General features: G+C 38.4%; 1 protein-coding gene across 1 annotated transcript in view; it reads left to right on the top strand.

Moving 5' to 3' along the window:
* The first annotated feature begins 541 nt into the window (after positions 1–541).
* LRMDA (leucine rich melanocyte differentiation associated) overlaps positions 542–19737 on the top strand; it is a 608820-nt gene continuing 589624 nt past the window's right edge. The window contains exons 1-2 of the mRNA XM_056494398.1: positions 542–676; positions 4593–4693. Coding sequence (XP_056350373.1) covers positions 647–676; positions 4593–4693 — 131 coding nt within the window. The 5' untranslated portion in view covers positions 542–646. The remainder of the gene's footprint in view (positions 677–4592; positions 4694–19737) is intronic.

The following is a 19737-nucleotide window of genomic DNA, read 5'->3' as shown; positions in this document are numbered from 1 at the left end:
GGTGGCTGAGGGAGCTGGGCGATTGTTTAGCAGGGAGAACAGAAGGCTTGGAGTAGGGTGGGGGCAGCTTGAAGGAGGGCTTGTAAAGGTGGAGGTCAGTCTCTTCTCTCAGGCAGCTGGTGACAGGACATACCTCAAGCTGGGCCAGGGGAGATTTAGGTTGGAGTAAGGATTTCTTCATAGAAAGGGATTCACCATAGGAGTGGGTGCCCAGGGAGGTGGTGGAGTCACTGTCCCGAGAGGTGTTAAGGAAACACTGAACATGACATTTCATGCCATGGTCTAGTTGGCGTGGTGGTGTCCAGTGCTAGGTTGGACTGGGTGCTCTGAGAGGTCTTTTCCAGCCGAGCTGGTTCTGTGAGGCGCGGCAGTCGCTGTGTGCCGCTTTGGACTGGCGTTCCAGGTAGGATGTGGCAGCGGGGCAGGACAAGGATGGCCGTGCCCGGCACCCGCCGCGCTCGGGCCCCTCCGGGCCCGCGCTGTCACCGCCCGGGGCCGTGTTGCGCGCTCGGCCCGGCCGCAGGAGGCGGCGGGAGCTCCGCGCTGCCGCCGCCCCCGGCCCGGCCGCGCTTCCGCCCGCGTCAGCTGACTCTGCCAGGCAGCGGCCCGGCCCGGCCCGCGCAGCCCCGGCGCGCCCACCCGCACCATGGCGGGGGTCGTGGTGAGCGGAGCACAGGTAAGCGTCCGGCAAGGCCGGCCGGCCGCAGCCTCACCTGCCGCGGGCGGCTCGCCCCGGCCGGCGCGTCCCCGCCCCCGGCACTGGCAGCGGCTGTCCCAGCCCGGCGCCGGCTCCCGCCGCTCCGCCGGTGCCGCTCCCGCTCGGTGGGACGCGCACGGGGGGCAGGTTTAGTTTCCAGCGGCCCCGCGCCCCGGGACGCCGCGCAGGTATCGCCTCCGAAGGGAAAGGGCCGAGGAGCACCCCCAGCAGTGCCGGGCGGCCCCGGGGGTGCGCTGCGAGTGCCGCGGCTCGGGGGTGCGCTGCCAGCGCCGGCGGAGAACGGAGCGCCAGGGCTGCGCTGCCCCGAGCCGCTGCTCCGTGCCGCTCACGTGCGGCGGGCGCGCCCCCGCGGCTCCCGCGCAGCGCGCTCCCGGCGCGATGTGCTGCGGCTCGGAGCGGCGCTGGCTCGGTCCGGCTGCGGGAGGCCGCGGGAGCGAGCTGGAGGAGTGAAAGCTAAGTGTTGTTCCTCCTGAAACTGCCTATGTATGTTTCGGTTTGGTTAGAGAGAAGTTAGGAAATACAACACATCCTGCTGACTTCTACCCAGCGCCTTGTATGGCTGCTGGGAAAAGTTCTGGCTAAAAGTTGATGACATTAGTGATGAACCTGTGGCTAAAAGTAGAACTCTTATTTTTTTTTTTCTTCCCCCCTAAGGAGAAGGAAGCTTGTCTTAGTTTTGCAAATCGTTTACCAGAAAACCAGGGTACTGCCCATCTAATTACCTCTTTAATCTGGTCACTATTCCTGTGTGGAATTCATGTAAATATGTGTGTGATATGAGAGCAGTTAATTGGCTAATTTCGCGGCTGCTGCAGGAAACAGTTCCTGTGGTCTCTGTGGTGCACTCTGGCACTTAGGGACACACTGCCTTCTTCCCTTGAGCCCCTTAATTTGGCTATATGCCCACCATACAATCTTCTAACACCATAGAGTAAAATGTTAGGCTCAGCTGACTGGAAATATTCTCCCGATATAATTCCCTTCAATGGGAGAGAATGTGCAATATTCAGAGTTCATACATGACCTTTTTGGTGGCATTCCTTAACAAAGATGTTACACTATGGGTTATTAAGGTTACAGTATCATTGTAGAATGATCACAGAGACTAAATGGTAATACCTCTGAAACTAACGCAGAAGAGAGGTACAACTGGTATTGATAGTTAACTTGTTTAAATTTTGTAACAATATATCTTTTATTTGCGAATTGCATACAGTGTGTTGAAGAGTCTGCAAGAATATCTCAGGCCTTCATAGCCTATGTGATGCTGGCCTCTGTGGGAAACTCTGAACATTTTGGTGGAGTATTGAATAGGGCACCTGTAATGACTGACTGTGACCAACCTGTACTATATCTGAGTTGGAGAATTAGGCCATGGAAACCTCTACCTCCAGTTTTTAATCCTATGTGATGTTCTGTTGCTGGTATAGAAAAATCTAAGACATCTGCTGTTACTGATGTGCCTTGCAGCCAAAGAGCTGGAGTCTTGGGAAAAGTATGTTTACTCTTGTCTCTCAGTGGTGACATCTCTGGATGATATGTACTTGGAAGCTCATAATCATTTTGAGGGTATCTGAAGTGGAAGCAAAAGGAACAATACTGAATTATGTACATTTTATTGTTTCCTGAATAAATGATTTTGAACTGAAACAATGAAAATGAAGAAATATTATTTTTTCTTATGTCTACTGACATCTTGTTTTATATTAGCATTGTACTGAGAGTGTGCTGATATGGACTCTGTGGAAGTAAAATGCCTTTACCAGGCCTCAGCATTGAAAGGTCATGATAACAATATGCCATCTGCAAATATGCCTGTGAATAATTTGTTTGTACCAGTTGTGTAAATATATTTGCATATTATAACTGTTCAAAGGCTGAAACTTTACTGCATTTTATATATTTTGTCTTCTGTGTGCTCTAAACCACATTTGTATGAATCTTTTTCTTCAACTTCTATTCTCGTGGATAGGGCTTTTATGGCCAGGTAAGTTTCTGAAGCAGTGTGTAGCAGACCAGAGTCCCCTGCTGCTTCTCAGCTCCTCCCTGGGTGAAAGGCAAAGTGGGGGTCTGTGCTCTGGCTGTGTTTTTATCTCCTCAAGACAGTCTTGTCCTCCCAGTGTTGATGGGCATCATATTTTAGTTGTTTCTGTTTCAGCACGTTACATTGAACCTAATGCTTAATCCAAAGTGTTATTAAGCTGTTATGTGATGTCTTTCAAAGGGTTTGCAAGCATTAATTTTAAAAAATCTACCATTCAGTGAAGAGTGACACAGTTCTTTTATGCATACCTTTGTGTATGTTGTAAAATGCATTTGTGATTGTCTTAGAGTAAAACTGGAGGAAAAGCCCGACATATTTAATTCAATAAATTCTACAAAACATTTTCTCTTATATCCAAACCATTAGAATGCCAACTACCCAAGACAGTTCTTTTCCATATTGTTCTTATATTTTCTCAAGTTGTGTGGATGTCTGGTAGTAGAATATATTGCAAGAGCAGGTCTGATTTAACAAGGGGAAGAAGTTGTTAAACTGAGCTTCAAGCTACCTGTTTTCTGCTCATAAAAATTATTTCACTGTTGTCAGCTTTATCTGTAGAAGTTATTGAACAAAATGAATTAAATGGAATGCCATATAGTATTATCAGATGCAATCATTTTTAGAGCGTAGGAGATCAGGATGACTTGCAGAAGTACATACTGTCAGTCTGCTCTGCAGAGGAGTCTCTGTTTAAACAGAAGGTGAAATACTATCAAAACAAAGTTTGATGGATTTTTTTGGCATATTTTCCATCCAGCATATTTTCTACTAGTGGAATATGGTGTTGAAATTGACTTTATAATTAAACAGGTGGATAATAACAATGTTGTATAAATAGTGGTCTAATATGGTGCTTAACTTGCTAGCTGGCCATTAAGGGAAACTTAAGATTTCTGCAGCACAAAATCTGAAATGTCAGTATTTTGAGCACTGAAAGGATGAGCCAATATATGTATAGAATCTTGACAATAGTTTTGAAAAGCTTTGTGGAGTTTCTTTGAAGAAATCAAACCAATGACTTCTAAAACAGTATAGCAGAGATAATAGAGTAAGTTTATCTGCTTTACTTTTTGTGTTCTTCTGGAAATATTATCACTCACTTCACCCTGACTAAAACCAGATAAAAACAATCAATCTGAGTAGACTAATTCTTCCTGTGTTTACTAAATGGGCTGGTATGAAAAAGGGAGACATTTACACGTATGTGAGGGGTAATGGGCAGTGTGATCTGCTCATAGGTGGTGTAGCCAGAAATCTTTAAGACTTGTCTGTCTGAGAAGAAGCTGCATGCTTTGTTTTTCAGGTCATGGGCAGGCCTCTAGCTCTGTCCTAGTGTCTTACTGGGAGTAATAATCCTCTCTAAGAATGGTTAGGAGAATGGGTTGACCATGCACTGCTTAGGTATTTCTGCACCAAAATTTAGAAAACAACCTTTGTTTGTATATGAAGGGCCAAACTGAAAGATCCTTTGGATGGCCTCTGATCCTTCAAACAAATTTCTTCTGGAGCATATCAGAATGGTAATGTGAAGTAACATTAAATCAAAGTATTAACAGTGAAATAGAAGAAATGTGGTTTATTTATTAGAAGTATTTTTACCTGGAAGGAGACAAAATGTATATAAAGACTATAGATGTAATAAATATTAAGTTAATGGTATCAATATGAAAATGAGTTCGTGTGATAGATTTTATATCTGTAAAATTTATATAGTTTAAAGCTGTAATGCACATTCACTGTATTGCACATTATCATTTTATCAATGAGACAAATCTGTACAAGGAACTAAATCTACTCATGAAATGTATACTTGTTGTTTCTATTTCTCAGGTGTCCTACATTAGTCAGGACTGTGAAGAAATTCCAGAATTCCTGGGAAGAAAATATGGACATATGGCAAAAAGGCTGGATCTTAGCTTCAACTTGTTAAGGTATGTGGCAGTATATAGATTTTTCAAGTGCAACGTGGAATTTCAACTCCTAAAATAGACTGTTTTCTTTTTCAAAGTAGAAGGATGTATGTTGGCTATATTTAATTGTTATCAAATGGACGACACTGTTCAGTAGGTAATGTTTGTCTCCTTTTCTCCCACACTTGGAGCATGAATAACCAGGTGAGTCTGGAAAATTGTGTTAAGATAAATGATGCCCATTGAGAAACTTATGCCTTGTTCTCAAATTAAAATAAGCGTTGTGACCTGAAGAAGTGAAGAATGGGATCAAAAGTGAATTTTCCTTAACCAAAGCACAAGTAAGTGTGTGTTTCTCTCCCTTTTTAAAAAAATTATTTATGGATTTCTGGTTATTACTGTAAATGCTTTATAGTGCTCTTTCCCCCAATGATGTGTTTTGTTCTATGATTTTGTTTTTGTGCGTCTGTGTAGTTAAGTGCTAAAGCGGAGCGCAGTTAGAATTTGTAATTCCTTCTAAGTATATTAATACATGGATTGGTTTAGGATTCTGTAGTATTCCTGTTAGTGTCCCATTTCATTTAATCCTTATAAGAGCCTGCAGAGGTTCAACTGAGTGTATTTCAGGTTGAAAAATGTGGGTAAGTATACAGAGAAAGAATTTGAATGCAATTGTCTGTTTAATAAAAAAGTAGGTTTGTGGAGGTAGGGTTGGACTCAACTAATTTTCCTTTTCTTTTATTGGAGGTAAGCTCACAGTCTGCTTGTGAAGAGTAATACAAAAAGTAGTGTGCTGGTGCCTTGTTTTCCTAGAAGAAACAACCATTGATTTTAACTCACTTAACACTCATAAATGTTCTTCTGAGCCTTTCTCAACCCTGAAAGACTGAATCCTACATATAAGAGGTCACAGAGTAAAGGAGACATTAATTAATCTGTGGATTGTTGTTATCTTATACTATGACTCTGTACCGTTGGATATTGTAATCAGAAAAGACAATTTTTCTGGGGGAGGGGATCAAATGGTAATTTTTTTTTTTATTTTGTCATAATGATAATTGAAGGTCTGTGTGTGTATTTAGATTTACTTGTTATTGACAAGACTGCTCCTTCTTTACATTTCTGGGGGAAAAAGTGTCTGTCTCAGTGCATGATTTGAAGAACAGTTCTCTGAATTTGTTTCATTTCATAAAGTAAAATAATAACATTAAATTTGGATGTAAAGTACCTCTTTAAAACTCTAATCATATTTTCATGGGGAGGAAAACTGGTGATGTATTTCTGAAATCTGTGTTTTCTTCCCTTCTATTCCTCTCTACCCAAAACACTTAGCCTGTTTTTTCAGAAGGGATATAATTTGGTTTTATTGAGGTTTGGGGAAGAACAATCAGCTTGTGATGTAGGAGAAGTTGTAGTTGTAAATCTGTAAAAGCATTTTAAGACCAGAAATCAGATTTGGGAAACGGGAGAAGTGGATTTTTTTTTTTTTTTGTTTAAATTTTCCTTTGAGAAGTTAATACTAAATTGGATGAGAGCCATAAGGGTTTCTCATTTGAATAGTGCTTAGATTTATTAAGCATATGGAAACTAAGAGTGAAGTATTTATGGGACAGTACCTATTCACACTGGTCTGCACTCATATATAAACCCTGTACATGCAAATTATTGAGAAAGTCAGATAAGATACAGATTGAATGTCATAACCTTAAATGACTGTGAATATAGAAGAATGTCTTGGGCAGATGCTGAAGGAAGTGAAAGCAGTATTTTCTTTAAACAGGTATTATTGCTTAAAAATCTAACAATGTTGTAGTATAGTGATGAGTTTTATGATTTTTCTCAGTAAATGTTTAATTTGAATAGTTAAGTATGTTGTTTTCAATGGGGAAACAATGTCTACAATTAATGTTGACTTAGAAGTTTGATTTTCTAGTTTAACTTGCTATCTCTTGGTAAAGGTGTGAGTTGAATGAAGGAGACCAAGGGTAATCAAAATATAGGAAAAGATAAAGAGAATACTATGTTTTGCTAGCACAGTAGTTATTTGCAGTAAAGATGTTAGCTTTTATTATGATTTGATTTATTATTGGATGGGAATTTGTGCGTTTTTTGAAAGGAAAAAAGAAAACCAAATGTTCTTACATATGGTGGTTTTGTTACTCAGATTTCCCTGGTTATTTTCTTTTTGCTTGTGATGTATGCATATAACAGAGGAGGGGAGGGTTGTCATTATTTCTTTTGAACTGGCAGTTTAATAAAGAGAAAAGTCTACATTTTTCACCATTTTTTTTTTCTGACTTCAGAATTCTTCCCAGGCTGGAGCCCCTTCCTCTGTCTTAAATAAAATTTAGGGGCCGTGTAGATGCTTAATTACCTTTGCATCAGATGTGGTATATCTAATATCAACACTTGATACATAATCACAATACATTAGTTGCTTTTGTGTCTTTCTTGTTTGCCTTTTTCCAAGAGCTAGTGTCTCCCCTTGGTTACCCTGAGCAGTACATGGATCCAGCCCTTTCTTCTGGCATTCAAAGTGACTGTCACCAATCACAGTGGTTACACATATCCCCTTTTTCCCTGTGAGGGAAAGGAAAGAAAGAGGTGAAAGGTACAAGGGAACTTACATGGGATTTTTGGGAAAGAGGAGGAGTAACAGCAGTTTGTGGTGTGTGAGGCAAAGGGGAACATGTGTGTGTCCTTAAAAGATGCTGGCTGTAATTGGAAGGATGTGGTGCCACTGGATTGCCTCCTGCTTATGTCTCTGGCTGATGGAAACTCTTCAATCCCAGACAACTGTAGTCCGCTTGTGACTTATATCTTCTCGTGCTGTTTTCATTATTTTGTTTGAATACTTTCTAATATCTTTTGTTTCCTTTTGGGGCCAAGGGGGGGTTATGAAGAAGAAGAAGAGCCAAACTCTTCTCAGATGCACAGCAAAAGAACAAGAGGCAGTTGTCGCAGCTGCAGCAAGGGAATTTCCTGCCACCTCAGGGAAGGTTGAGTGGTAAGAGGTGCCTAGAGAGGCTGTGGAATCTCCATCCTAGGTGTTATTTAAAATGCAACTGGACAGCAAACCCCAAGCAACCCAATCTAACTTTTGAAATCCCTCTTTTCTGAGCAGTGAATTGGACTAGATGATCTCCAGATGGTCCTTCCAACCTAAATTATGCTGTTATTGGTGTGGTATGGCCTGAATTGTAGCAGCTCTTCTGATTTCATAGTGATTTTCAGCTGTTTTAGAAATGAGCTATTTACTCTGTGTATTTTCAATAAGGTATGTTTCAGGAGCAGAGATGTTTTGCTTTGGAAACCTGCTCCTGAGCCTCTCATGGCAACTGTTTTTGATAGCCTTCCCTAGTAACAGTGTCCTTCCATAATATGTGGAAAAATATTCCCCAGTTCTCATTTTGCTAAGGCATAGAGTATGGGAAGAAGAGACACTGATGTGTTAGTGTTACCTGGAGACTTTGTAAAGGATTTCAAGGTGGAATGAAAAATGGTTGTTGATCATGTAAAGTTAAAGATTTCACTGTAAAAAGAACAAGGTAAGTAATAGTCACTGGTGAAGGAAAGAAAGCAGTTAGTGAGTAGGAAGGATGTAATACAGGCAGGGAGTAGAGATTTGGATGAAATGCAATGATTTTAGTTTAGATGCATCTAGCTATCTTGTGGGAAGAAATAAAACCCAAACAACCCACAACTTGTTCAAAGCTTTTTTTACTATATATCTTTTTGTCCTAGATGACTTTGTTAAAAATTTTTCCTTTCACATTAAAGGCTGAATGCACTCCATTGCTTGAATAACAGATGTCAGTGGTTTTGTACAAACAGGTGCATGCTTTTATAAATAACATCTGCAGTTCAATTCACTGAGAAGTCCATCTTGTAATTTTGTCCTCAGTAGTTTTAAACATGTGAGTTGTTTTCCTTTTTCTTCCAGAGATTCCTTCTCGGTCTAAGCTATGAGGTGAAAGAGAGAGTGATTCTTTAATCTCGGCCAATGAGGAAGGATTAATCCAATAATTGTGCTCATGGAGATACAAATATCTCTTCCCTCTCTCTAGGGTGCAGATTATTTCTGCTAGGAGCCTGAATAATTTGCACAGTATGTGCTTGTGCATAATTTCCACTGTCTGATGAAGAAGGTGCATGTATGAAAACGTCCCCTTGAACTTCAATTCTAGTCTGGAATGTTCCTCCATGACTTTTGTGAGGCTGAGGCTTTATAATATCTTCTCTGTGGACAAGGTATTGTTCTTTCTCTCTTCTGCCTTCTGTTTTTTTGCCTGGGGGAATATGCAAGTGGCAGCCTGAAAATGGGCTTCCATTTTTTACAGGGCATGTTCCTCTTTGTAAGTTGAGTAAGTGAAAGAAAGGCTTTCTTTTTTTTTTTTCCTAACCACCTTCCCAATCTGTGCAGCAATAAGACATGCAGAACAGGAAGATGAACAACAAAAGAGAGATGGAAATAAAAGCCAGAATTCAAAACAAAGCATGACATATTTTTAAAGCCTTTAGACTCATCTTTATAGCACTTTAAAATGTTAAAGGAAGTGCACTATTGTTAAAACTTTTTGATGGTTTTATTTATATGGTAGAAAAATATTTTCACCATAATTGGGTAACTCTTAATCGTAGCAATTGCATATTTATCAGTATGAGGGGCTGTTATTAATGTAGCTGTCATGCACAAACACATTTCTGCATTAAATCCATTTAGTATGTGCATTATTCGGTCTAGAATGTCACCAGGACATCAAAGCCCCCTTAGGCATAAGAGCACAGTGCCCTGCTGTGGCTGCAGAAAGGGCTTGATCAATAAATGTAACATGTTAATGCAGAGCAAATAGAATAAAAGATTTCTTTGACAAGACATGAAAAATCACCTTGTGGCAGCTGGCATGGTGATGCCATTTCAGCGGAGACACTAGCAAAGTTGATCTGACAAGTAAAGAGGAGAGATGATGGTTATAAGGTGCTTTTGTTTCAAACTTCTTTCTTGACCTGTCAGGTTTTGAAGGAGCCTGAATGGCCCTTTTTTGTCATGTGAAAATTGTAGTCTTAGGCAGTTATGAAGCAGTTATCTCTTCTCAAATTGTGAATGCTGCTGTTTAATTGATTCACTTAGCATTTGAAACTGTCACGCATTAATAATTGCTAAATCCTGTAGATACTGCTCCAGTGTGTCATGCTTAAATGTGTAGTTATCAGAAAATTAATATCCTTAATGAACTGATGCTTTCAAACTAGCATTGCATGAAATCTCTTTTGCCCTTTCATTTGCTGAAGGTATATCAGCCAGTTTTCAGAGAAACCCCTCCCGACAGTTGTGTGGTTTTATTTATTTATTTTTTTTGATGCCCAACAAATGCCAGCTTTGCTTTGGGTACATAGTGTGCTCAATGACAATAAATATAGTAATTATGCTGGAGTTGGTAATTAACATAATTATAGTCAATTACGACAAATACAGTGCAGAGCTAAATGAATGAGGGTGAGAAATTAGCAAGCTAATTGATTTACCTTACGTGCTGCTTTTTCCTGCAACTACCAGTTGCAAATTTTCTGCAGGAAAGAGTGTTTACAAATAGCTGATTGTGTTTTGAAATAATTCTGTCTTGTGGCTCTCACTCTTGTTTCCCTTATACTGAGGTGAAGAGGAGTGAAATGTGGGATAGTGGTTACAAGGAGAAAGGAGATGCTCTGTCCTCACTGAATGCTCTGAAGGAAGATGTATGGACTTACTTTAATTTTAGATGCTTCTTCCAGTATTGACAGGAAAAAACCCTATGTGGCTCTTGACAAAAGACATTGCTAGAGAAATTTGGGACATATATTTTAATCCCCTTAGATGTGGCCTGAATTATCTAAGAAACATTTATCTATCTGTTTATTGACATCAGAGATCTGCAGAACACTGTATAGCTGAAGGAAGAATTAGAATTGTTCAAGAAATCTAGGTGTGTTGAAACAATATGCCCTTGTTCAACCATCAGTTTCAATAATTTAAACCACTGGACCAGTAGGGATGCATAATATCATAACATTTGTGTACATTATAATTGCCTGTTTTGTTTCAAGATGATTTATAGTGTCTTGTCTGAAATAAGTGAATTGGAGCTATGCAGTTAATCTGTTTCACTCTCCTTGTTTTTTATTTTCTTTCAAGCATGACGACAGTTTACTATGTGAAAGGGGCATGTATATGTTTCAGTATTGAAGATTTTGTATTGTTCTTTTAAGAAAAACGAGTAGTAGTTAAGATTTCTTTCTTTAAGAAAGCAATTTACAAATGTTCATAAATTTTATACTGGATATTGTTTACTGTTTGAAAGTAAATGGAATTTTATAGAGAGACTTCAGCAAAGAGATAATGTTTTCCATAGCTAAGCAATCTGAAATTTAAAAGTTCTTCGTAATTTTTCTTCTGCTATTGCAGTAAATGTATAAATATAATGTAAGTTCAAATAAGTAGGTGTTTAGTTTGAGGTGGGTAATCAAAGTTTACTCTTAAAGGGATGTGCTACAATAAGCACAAGATGCTGTTTTTTAAATAATGTTGAAATGTTATGGATGTCTAAAAATACTTATAGGGTAGTACTGCTAAGGATGGTCAGTCTTTAGAAGCAATTCACCTCCTAGAATAATTTTGCTGAATTAAATATTTATACATGAGGAATCATTGAAATGATTTACAGATTTAATAGTCTTTTGTTGAAGTCTTACATGTTTATTAATCACTGTGGACTACTGTATGTGTAATTATCTTTCTGCTGAAAGAACTTCTTGTACTAGATGAACTGAAGACAAGTATGTTGATGGGTTCTTCCAACATGGGTAATACCTAGGGAGTTGTATAAGATAAAGTTGTATAGATGTATAACTATTGGAAAACCAGAAAGAGAGTATTACCAGTAACAAAAACAAACTCCAGCTATTAACTCTACTTTTGGTAGTTGATAGACATCAAATCTAAATCTACTCCTTGCTCTCTTCCTCCCTTCCTTTTCCCACTCCCTTCCTTTTCCCTCTCACAATGCCACCTTGTTTTAGAAAGTGGCATTTCAACAGGGACCAGGTGTGATCTGGCTCATGTATAAGGAAAGCATTTTCCCCCCACCTTAAAACTTTGGAAATATTAAAAATGTTAAGATACACCTTGTCTCGCATGCAATGGCCATGCCTGTGTTCTGTTGTTTAGTCAGCTTTAAATGTGGTTATGGAATATTTGCCTCTATGAAGTATTATCTGTGTGTGTTTTTGTGACTTGAGTATTTTCCTGCTGTGTCTTAATTGATGTCATTGGTTTGTTGTCAATATGAAGGGGACCAGTCAGTGACTATTGTTAAAAGTATCAAATTAATGAGTTATGGTGTGCACTTAAGATCTCACTGCTTTCAGCATCCTGTGCCATGAATGTAATCTGTCCTTTTTAATGGAGAAGTTATTTTTCCAAACTCAGTAATATGTAAGCAATGAGTAATATAAATGGTTGCATTTCAATATGGGTGGCTGTTATCTTCTTTAGTCCCAGCAGCCTCTCTTTTTGTCCATTGATGCTTGCTTGACTTTTTATGGCCACATAGGCACTAACAGCCGGTGAAAACACTGTAGTGTGTGTACCTCTGACACCCGTGCTGGCCATTATCCATTGATTTACAGTACCTGACAGATCCGAACACAGGATTGTTTTCTCCTCTGCTTTCCTCAGGAAGGCTTAACACTGTGGAAGGAGTTGTCTTGAGGCTGTATCACATGGTAGAATTGGGCAAAAACTTTTTTCCTTTGGCTTGGGGGACAGTATAGGTTCATATTGTGTAGCAGAGAATTCTTGTGAGGATTGCTAGAGCTTGAAATCTAGTAAAATTATTAAACAGAACAATTTCACATTAAGCTAAAATAAGGTTGTGAGCTTTGATTGTTACATCCTTAATTATAGCTGGTGAATATTGCTGTGCTGGTTGGTGAAAGGTGTTTTTTGGGGCCATCCATGTCAAAGGGTCTGTTGCAATTATGAGCAAAGATGAAATCTGTACTTCTGAACAAAGATGAGTGATAAACTGGGACTTCAATGGAGATAGGCTTTCATATTAAATATCCATTGACTCAAGGCTGTTGGTAAAATCTTTTGACTGAGGCAGAGCATTTCCCAGTGAGCTGTTGTTTGCATCACATAATTCTCTTTGTGTTTGAATGTGTAGGGAGTGAACTGTTTTTTCTTGATCTGATTTCTGTATGAGATTGAAGTTGGATTTTGAAATTATGTTGGAGGCTAAATCTACACAATCTGCAGTTGTTCTTTGTGTACCCAGAGCACTTAATTTATTGGCACAGTCAGTCCAACTCCTCTTGCAAAAACTGTAACCAGTCTTAAACTAAAATGAGTTTTTGTGTTGAATTCTGTTCTGGACAATAGAAATCTATGTTAGATTGAGAGAATGTCAGTTAATAAATGGAAGACTATCACAGTCTATGCAAAGTATTGGCATTTGGAAGAGAAATAGTTTGATGTTCTTGTTTTAGTTGTCAAAGAACGTCAGTAGATTGAAAATAATATCTTGGTGACTGCTTCTGCATAGTCCATGATTATCTGGATTTTAAGACTGAGAAGTATTTTTTCCCAGGAGCATTGGGGGTTAAAGAAAAGAACATTATAAAGAGCTTGTGTTAAGTACAGGAATCAGATGGATCATTATTACTTTCTGACTTCCCTAATCTCTCTCACTCTAAAACAGTATTTCCTTATCATTGCTGTTGTGAAACAAGAGCAAAGGACTGCAGAAATAACTCATGTCTGAGAACAAGGAGCTTGGCTGAAAGGAAGAACCTGCACTAATCCTGGTATTATTGTCTGTCTTTTCCTCTCTATTTTGTTCAAAGGTATCATCTTCTCACCTTAATGCAACATAAAAGATTCTCAGCATATAGTTTCAGATGTAAAGAACTTGACTAGTTTTGCTGATACCAATCACTTAAGGAGGGCCTTGGTCCTCCAGTGTTCAACAGACCTGCTGGTGGTCATGGTACAAGAAGCTACTTGGCATTTGGCAGGAAAATCCTTGTGGAGCTTCTGTTTATGCATCACTTGTTTGTTTTGTGTGGTCTTTCATGGTTTGTGCCATTTTTGAGATCTTGCATTTTACATAACTCATCTTTACATAAATTATCCTGGAGATGATTTTTCAGGTTCAAAGGACCATTGCCAAACCCTTAGCTCGTGCAAGCGTGAACAGTGAGGAGCATAGAAGTGCAAAAGGGCCATGTATTTTTCTCAGGCTCTGGATTCAGCATGTCAAACCAGACATGCTATACAATAATTATACTGTCTTTAGGGTCATGGTTAATGCAGTGTTATAGCTCAGTTGCAGGCTTTATCCATGCACTGATGCTTCCAATTATGTGGCATTTTATACTTTTTATTTATATTTTTGTTTTGTTTCTATTGTTTTTTCCTTTTGATGATACTTGCCTGAGTGAGTTGCTCACTGGTAGAGCTGGAAGATTATTTCCTTTCTTAATACTTTATTTTTTCTTTTTAATTTAATTTACCTCCTGAGTCTATAAATGGAAGTGATGAATGCTCTTTGTATAATACAGCCATTCTCATTGCTCATGTTTGTAGGAAACCTTGCTATGGTGAGAGACTACAGTGGTAAAAAGAAGTTTTAAAAGAACAAGTAAGAGAGGCAGAATATCTAATGTTAGGGGGTAGTTTAATCGGTCCAAAAGTCAGGGAAGTTGATAGGCTCTTGCAGATTGGGCCAGTACTTCTCTTCAGATGCTTAAGTCTCTGCTGTTTTTCCTGTGCAGTTGGTATATGAGCTGTATTGACAGATTGTAGTATGTGGATGTATGCACAAGGCCAGCTCATGTTTTTCATAGAAAGTGTAGTGTGTGTTGGCTGCTACTGCCAGCTTACTGGCATTTAATGCACATGCAGACACACACACAAAATAATGTCTTACAAAAGAAAGATCTTTAGGATGTGTGCATATTTCCTTTATATATAAGTGTGGTAGATATTTTTAACCTATATAAATTTGAGGGTGATGCTCAAATATTTTTCTACTTTGATTTAGCACTTGTGGTAGGACTTTGTCAATGATAACCTTTTCACTTATAACCTTGAAGGAAGCAACGTATTAGAGGTTGCTTGCAAAAAAACATTCAGTCTCTTGAGCATAAAACCACTCAAAGTGCAAGAAAATTCAGCAGAAGTGTCTTTGAACCATTTGAGATGTGTAAGGTCCTAGATTTGCTGAGGTGCCATGACTCTTCAAGGCCATGTGGCTACAAAAATACTGGATGAGGATGCTATATTTTCAACTCCCAGGATTTTCAAGACATTTTAGTTGAAGAGATAAGAAAGACTTACCATAGTTGACTTAGTTACTTAGGTGATAGAGTGTAGTGATTATTCTAAAGCACTTAAGGCTTAAAGGAAAAATGTTCTAGACAGGCCAAGGATTAACAGTGTATTGAATATTCGTAAAACTCTGCTTCCAACATAGTTATGTTAAGATAATTTGACCAGTGATAATTTGACAGCTGCTCAAGGATCTGAACACTTTCTACCTATTATCTTGCATTTAATACACTCTTTATCTTGGACAGTGAAGTGCTCTGGAATAGCACAGAAACAGTCATATGTGAAGGCCGCTATACTGGAATTGCTGTGGGAAAAATTGTAAAGTACTATGTTTTCTAGGAATGAAAACTAAGCTTACACAACTGAGAGGCTGTGTGTATATGTCCAGTTTACTTTCTTCCCTCACTCTGTGCTGCCTTTTCTCCCCACTGCCTTCAGCTCCTTAAATCAGCTGAAGGTGCTGCTGAGAGATTTGGGTGCAAATGCAGCATGAGGTTCCTGCTTTCTTGCTGGTGGTCTCTGTTTTGTTCCCTGTGTTGCTTGTAATGGGAGCCAGCCATTAGCTCTGTTCATATGCAGTACTGGTTCTAGTTCTACCAGGTGCACAACTAGGAAATTGCCTGCCAATCTAAGTGGGAAATGTCAGAGGGCAGTTCAGTTCCTTTCACTGTCAATTCTTTGGCTTCCTTTAAATAAGTCATATCAAATAGTCTCTTATACCACTAATGAAAGGGCTTTTGAAATTTGGATGTACCTCTAATGAGAATCTATCTCAACCCATTTAATGTGGGTCCCTGCTTTGTGACTGAATTATAGACTCTGCAACCAGAGGTGATTTGAAACAAGAGGTTCACCTGCATTTAAATGATTGAGCAGAAGAAAAGAAGTTTCTAAAATTAAGAAGACTAATGCATTACTGTAGATTTTGTCTCACTTCCTAGTAATTGGTCATTGGAGGAAGAGAGAACAAATGTCTGTATTGAGCTAAAAGTGAATGGGCAAGTGTTTCTTTGTGTGTTTTAGTATAGCATATGAAAGTGCTGGTTGCTGTAGTCCTAATATTTTAAAACCTAGTGAAATGGTGAAGTCAGCTAGTAATCTTCCACCTTTTTTTTCCTATTTTCTTTCTGTGTGGGGACATAAGTGCACTGGAAGCATTTAAGACTAGTGTGGGTAGAAAAAGTAGCACTAGAAACCCATCAAGACAGGTACTAATTGTAAAGTTGGTATTTGTATTTACAGTACAGCCTATTACTATCCTATAACATGGAATGAATAAATAATTCCTATGTTGTAGCAGATGGTACCTTAGCAGGCAGAATAGCATCAGAAATGGTCAGTAAGTTTAATTCTGTACACAGAAGTATCAAATGTTTCAGGTTCTCTACCTTATATTCAATGCACTGTGATGTCATAATCTAAATCAGATTTTCTGAGTGATTCCCTGACTGTATATTTCCACACAATTCTCATTCTTAGGGGAAAAACAAAACCAGGGAAAAAGACTTCTGCACCCAAGTGAGCGGAGTGAAACCTCATTCACACCTCTCTTTTCTGTAGTAAAAAAACACCAGAAACTCTGCAAAAATGATAAAGGTTTCTCTGTAAGTTCCTAAAATCAAATATCTGGACTTAACCTCTGTGTCAAGAAATTTGCTCTATTAAAGATATAATTCTGCTTTTCAAACCACTTGGAGAAAATAATATATATTTCTTTTTGCTAGATTTTGTATGCTGAACACAAGTGAGATTTTTGATATTCAAATCTATGTCATTGATTAGAGGTAACCTTATTCATATTACAGAGTGCATTCACATCTATGCATGTTATGTAGAAAGCTAAGTGTTACTTATGCCCATTCTGTGCAGGTCTCTTTCTCTGCAAAATTTTAAAATTTCTCCTTATCTTTTGCTACAGAGCTCTTTATACATACACATGTGTATGTATGTATTTATATAATTAATTATTTATGTTAAGGCCCTCATCTCGCTTAGTGAGCATTGGAATAGAAAGCAAATTGCTGTTGAAATTCCCTCTCTGGTGATTTCAGTTAATTCGACTACAATTAGTGTATTAAAAAGAGTAAACAAATCTTCCCCTCTTTTCCTCCTTGGTGTCTATGTAGTAGAGAGCTTTGTCCCCATGAAAAGCTTTACGTGATAGACTCTCTTCAGATTCTTGTGTGAGTCATGCTAAAGCTCTATGTGCAAACTTGACAGTGCCTCTCTGTGCTTGACACTGTAACTTTAAGATTTTGTTGCTTAAATATACTAAAATGTACCCTATATCAAACTGCAGGTGCTGCTACACATCTATTACAGCACGGTAAGGCTTGCCTGGGAAAAACTCTGAGGCTTGTGAAAGAGTTAAGCAAAGCAGGCAGAAACGGTTTTCAGCTTTTACTTTTCAGATACAACCTTTTAAGCATACCTACATTTACCTGCAATGGCAATCGTTTTGCATTTTAATGACAAATCAAGTATGCTAACTTGCATTTGAAACGAAAGTGCCTTAAATGTCTCTGGCTGTCAGAATGAGATGTTAGGAGCTTGATGAAAAGAGAACAAAGAAGACAAAGTATGAAGCCTAGATACAGAGCAAAATGAAATAAAACCTTGTATGGCCTGTCAGGGGTGTCAGTTGATATTCCTATCTAAAGCACATTATAGTATTACTTTGCAGCTCATAGCTTACTCATCTGTCTTTTTTAATTCATCACATTCTAGCCCACATCTTTTAAGTCCCATGTGTCAACAATGGAAGAAATCTGTTAATTGACAAATGAGTGTCACAAATGTGAATTGGTGCCTTTACATCAGAGGCAGGTAGTCTCTGTTGTTTTTTGTCGGCTCTATTATTGGCATAAGCCAGTGTAAGACATCTGTCTTTGCCAGAATGAGAGATGACAGCCAGAGAAGGGCTGTCATTGTTTTAGTGCATGTTCATTCTGCTGAGATACTGTATAAAGATAAAATGTCAGTTAAAAGAATATGAAAAACTATCGGGAGGAAGTCCTTAAATTACTTGGGAAGGGGATCTGGGAATTGGTGCCAGAATTGAAATCCGAACGTTCCAGTTTGCATCTATCACATCAATTTAAAAATAATACTTTCTGAGTAACTGGGTCAGTTTATAAGGCATTTAGGAAAATGTTATGTTGTGTTGGCATAATTAGCTCATAAGATGGAAAGAAAAACATATCTTCACAGGATATGAGTTTATTACAAGTTCATTTTTCAAACACGTATAGAATTGTCTCAATAAAAGTATGTTGTGCAGCATCTCTAGTGTTGATTTGCATCTGTTTTGAAATATTGAAATTGCCCCGTTCCAATTTCTTTTTCTGTTATAGTTCTATTTTAGATTGATGAATAACATAATGAAATAAAAAGCATAGCCAGCTGTGAGTTGATGAGACAATTAATAGGAAGAAAATTATTAACATAGTTTCAGGGTGTCTAGAGGATGTGCAGTATATAAAAGTTACTCCCAAATCACTAAATCCCTTTATTGCAATAAATGACTTTTTAATCTTGGATGGCACAAAAGAGAGGAGGAAAATGTTTTAATGGAGGTAGTAGAAAGTGGGAATAGAATTAAAATGTCATAAAAGGCTGCCGTTCCACTTTTTACTTTATATCAGAAGTCATAAGAAAGGCAGATTGGCACTTTTATCTTCAGCAGCTCTTACAATCGACCCTGTGCTGTACAGGACACTCACTGTAACCCCCTCCTTCCCAGACGACCTCTCACTTGGGTTCTAAATCACCTTGTCTGAACTTCAGGCATTTTGAGGGCTATATTGACACAATCTGGTGAAGGACTAACTCTAGATCTGTGGGCTGGCTGAGTTGAAGTTTCAAGATGGATGTTGCTGAAAAACAATTTATTAAAATACTTAATTTTAAAGTTACTTGGGTTTTGCATTTGAAACAGAGCTGTCAATATGGTAAATCTGAGAAATTCTGAATTATGATGTTACTTAATATAGGTAGAATTGTCATTCACAACTTTGTAGGATTTGTGTTTTCTTTTTTTGATTTTTTTTTAAACTTGCTTCTAGCAACTAATTGAGTAGCAAAAAACATATCAAACTGATATTCTTTTTCTTCTTCCCACCATCTAATGTGGGACTCCCATTTTTTTTTTTTTGTCTTTGACTACTCTGTTTATCTCTAAATATCTCCTGGCTTTTTCATTTCAGTCCATGGTTAATGTTGATTGTAAATTTAGTTTTAATTATTGAGACCAGTAACACAGTTTAATACTTCTAATAGGTGCTAGTAATTTTATGAGTCGTCTGTGTCTTAGGGTCTAAAAAGCTAAGAATGAGTAGCATGCAGCTTCCTTTTGTTTTAATTTGGATTAGCAAATCTGAAATGATCCTAGAGATAGTTTATTCTCTTGTGTTACTTGGCTGCACTTTTTATTAACTGATAGTGGATAGCTGGTGATATAGCAGAGACTAAAAAGAAAGATGCATTATAGACGTAGAAGACATTTTTGTTTCCTTTTGGTTAAATGGTATGTAATTATAGATATAACACAGGTAACAGCAAAAAAAGATGTGGACTAAGACAGTATCTTCTATTGTTGATGGAGTTTCTCCCTTCTCTAACTAAAAACTAAGAGATGATCAGAAGGATAAGTAGGAGTACCAGATCTGGTCTCTCTAACAGAACTGAATTAATT

Source organism: Oenanthe melanoleuca, chromosome 6 (assembly GCF_029582105.1).
Source record: "Oenanthe melanoleuca isolate GR-GAL-2019-014 chromosome 6, OMel1.0, whole genome shotgun sequence".
Lineage (NCBI taxonomy): Eukaryota > Metazoa > Chordata > Aves > Passeriformes > Muscicapidae > Oenanthe > Oenanthe melanoleuca.
The sequence above is the reverse complement of the archived record's forward strand: the minus strand, read 5'-3'. Positions and strand labels throughout refer to the sequence as shown.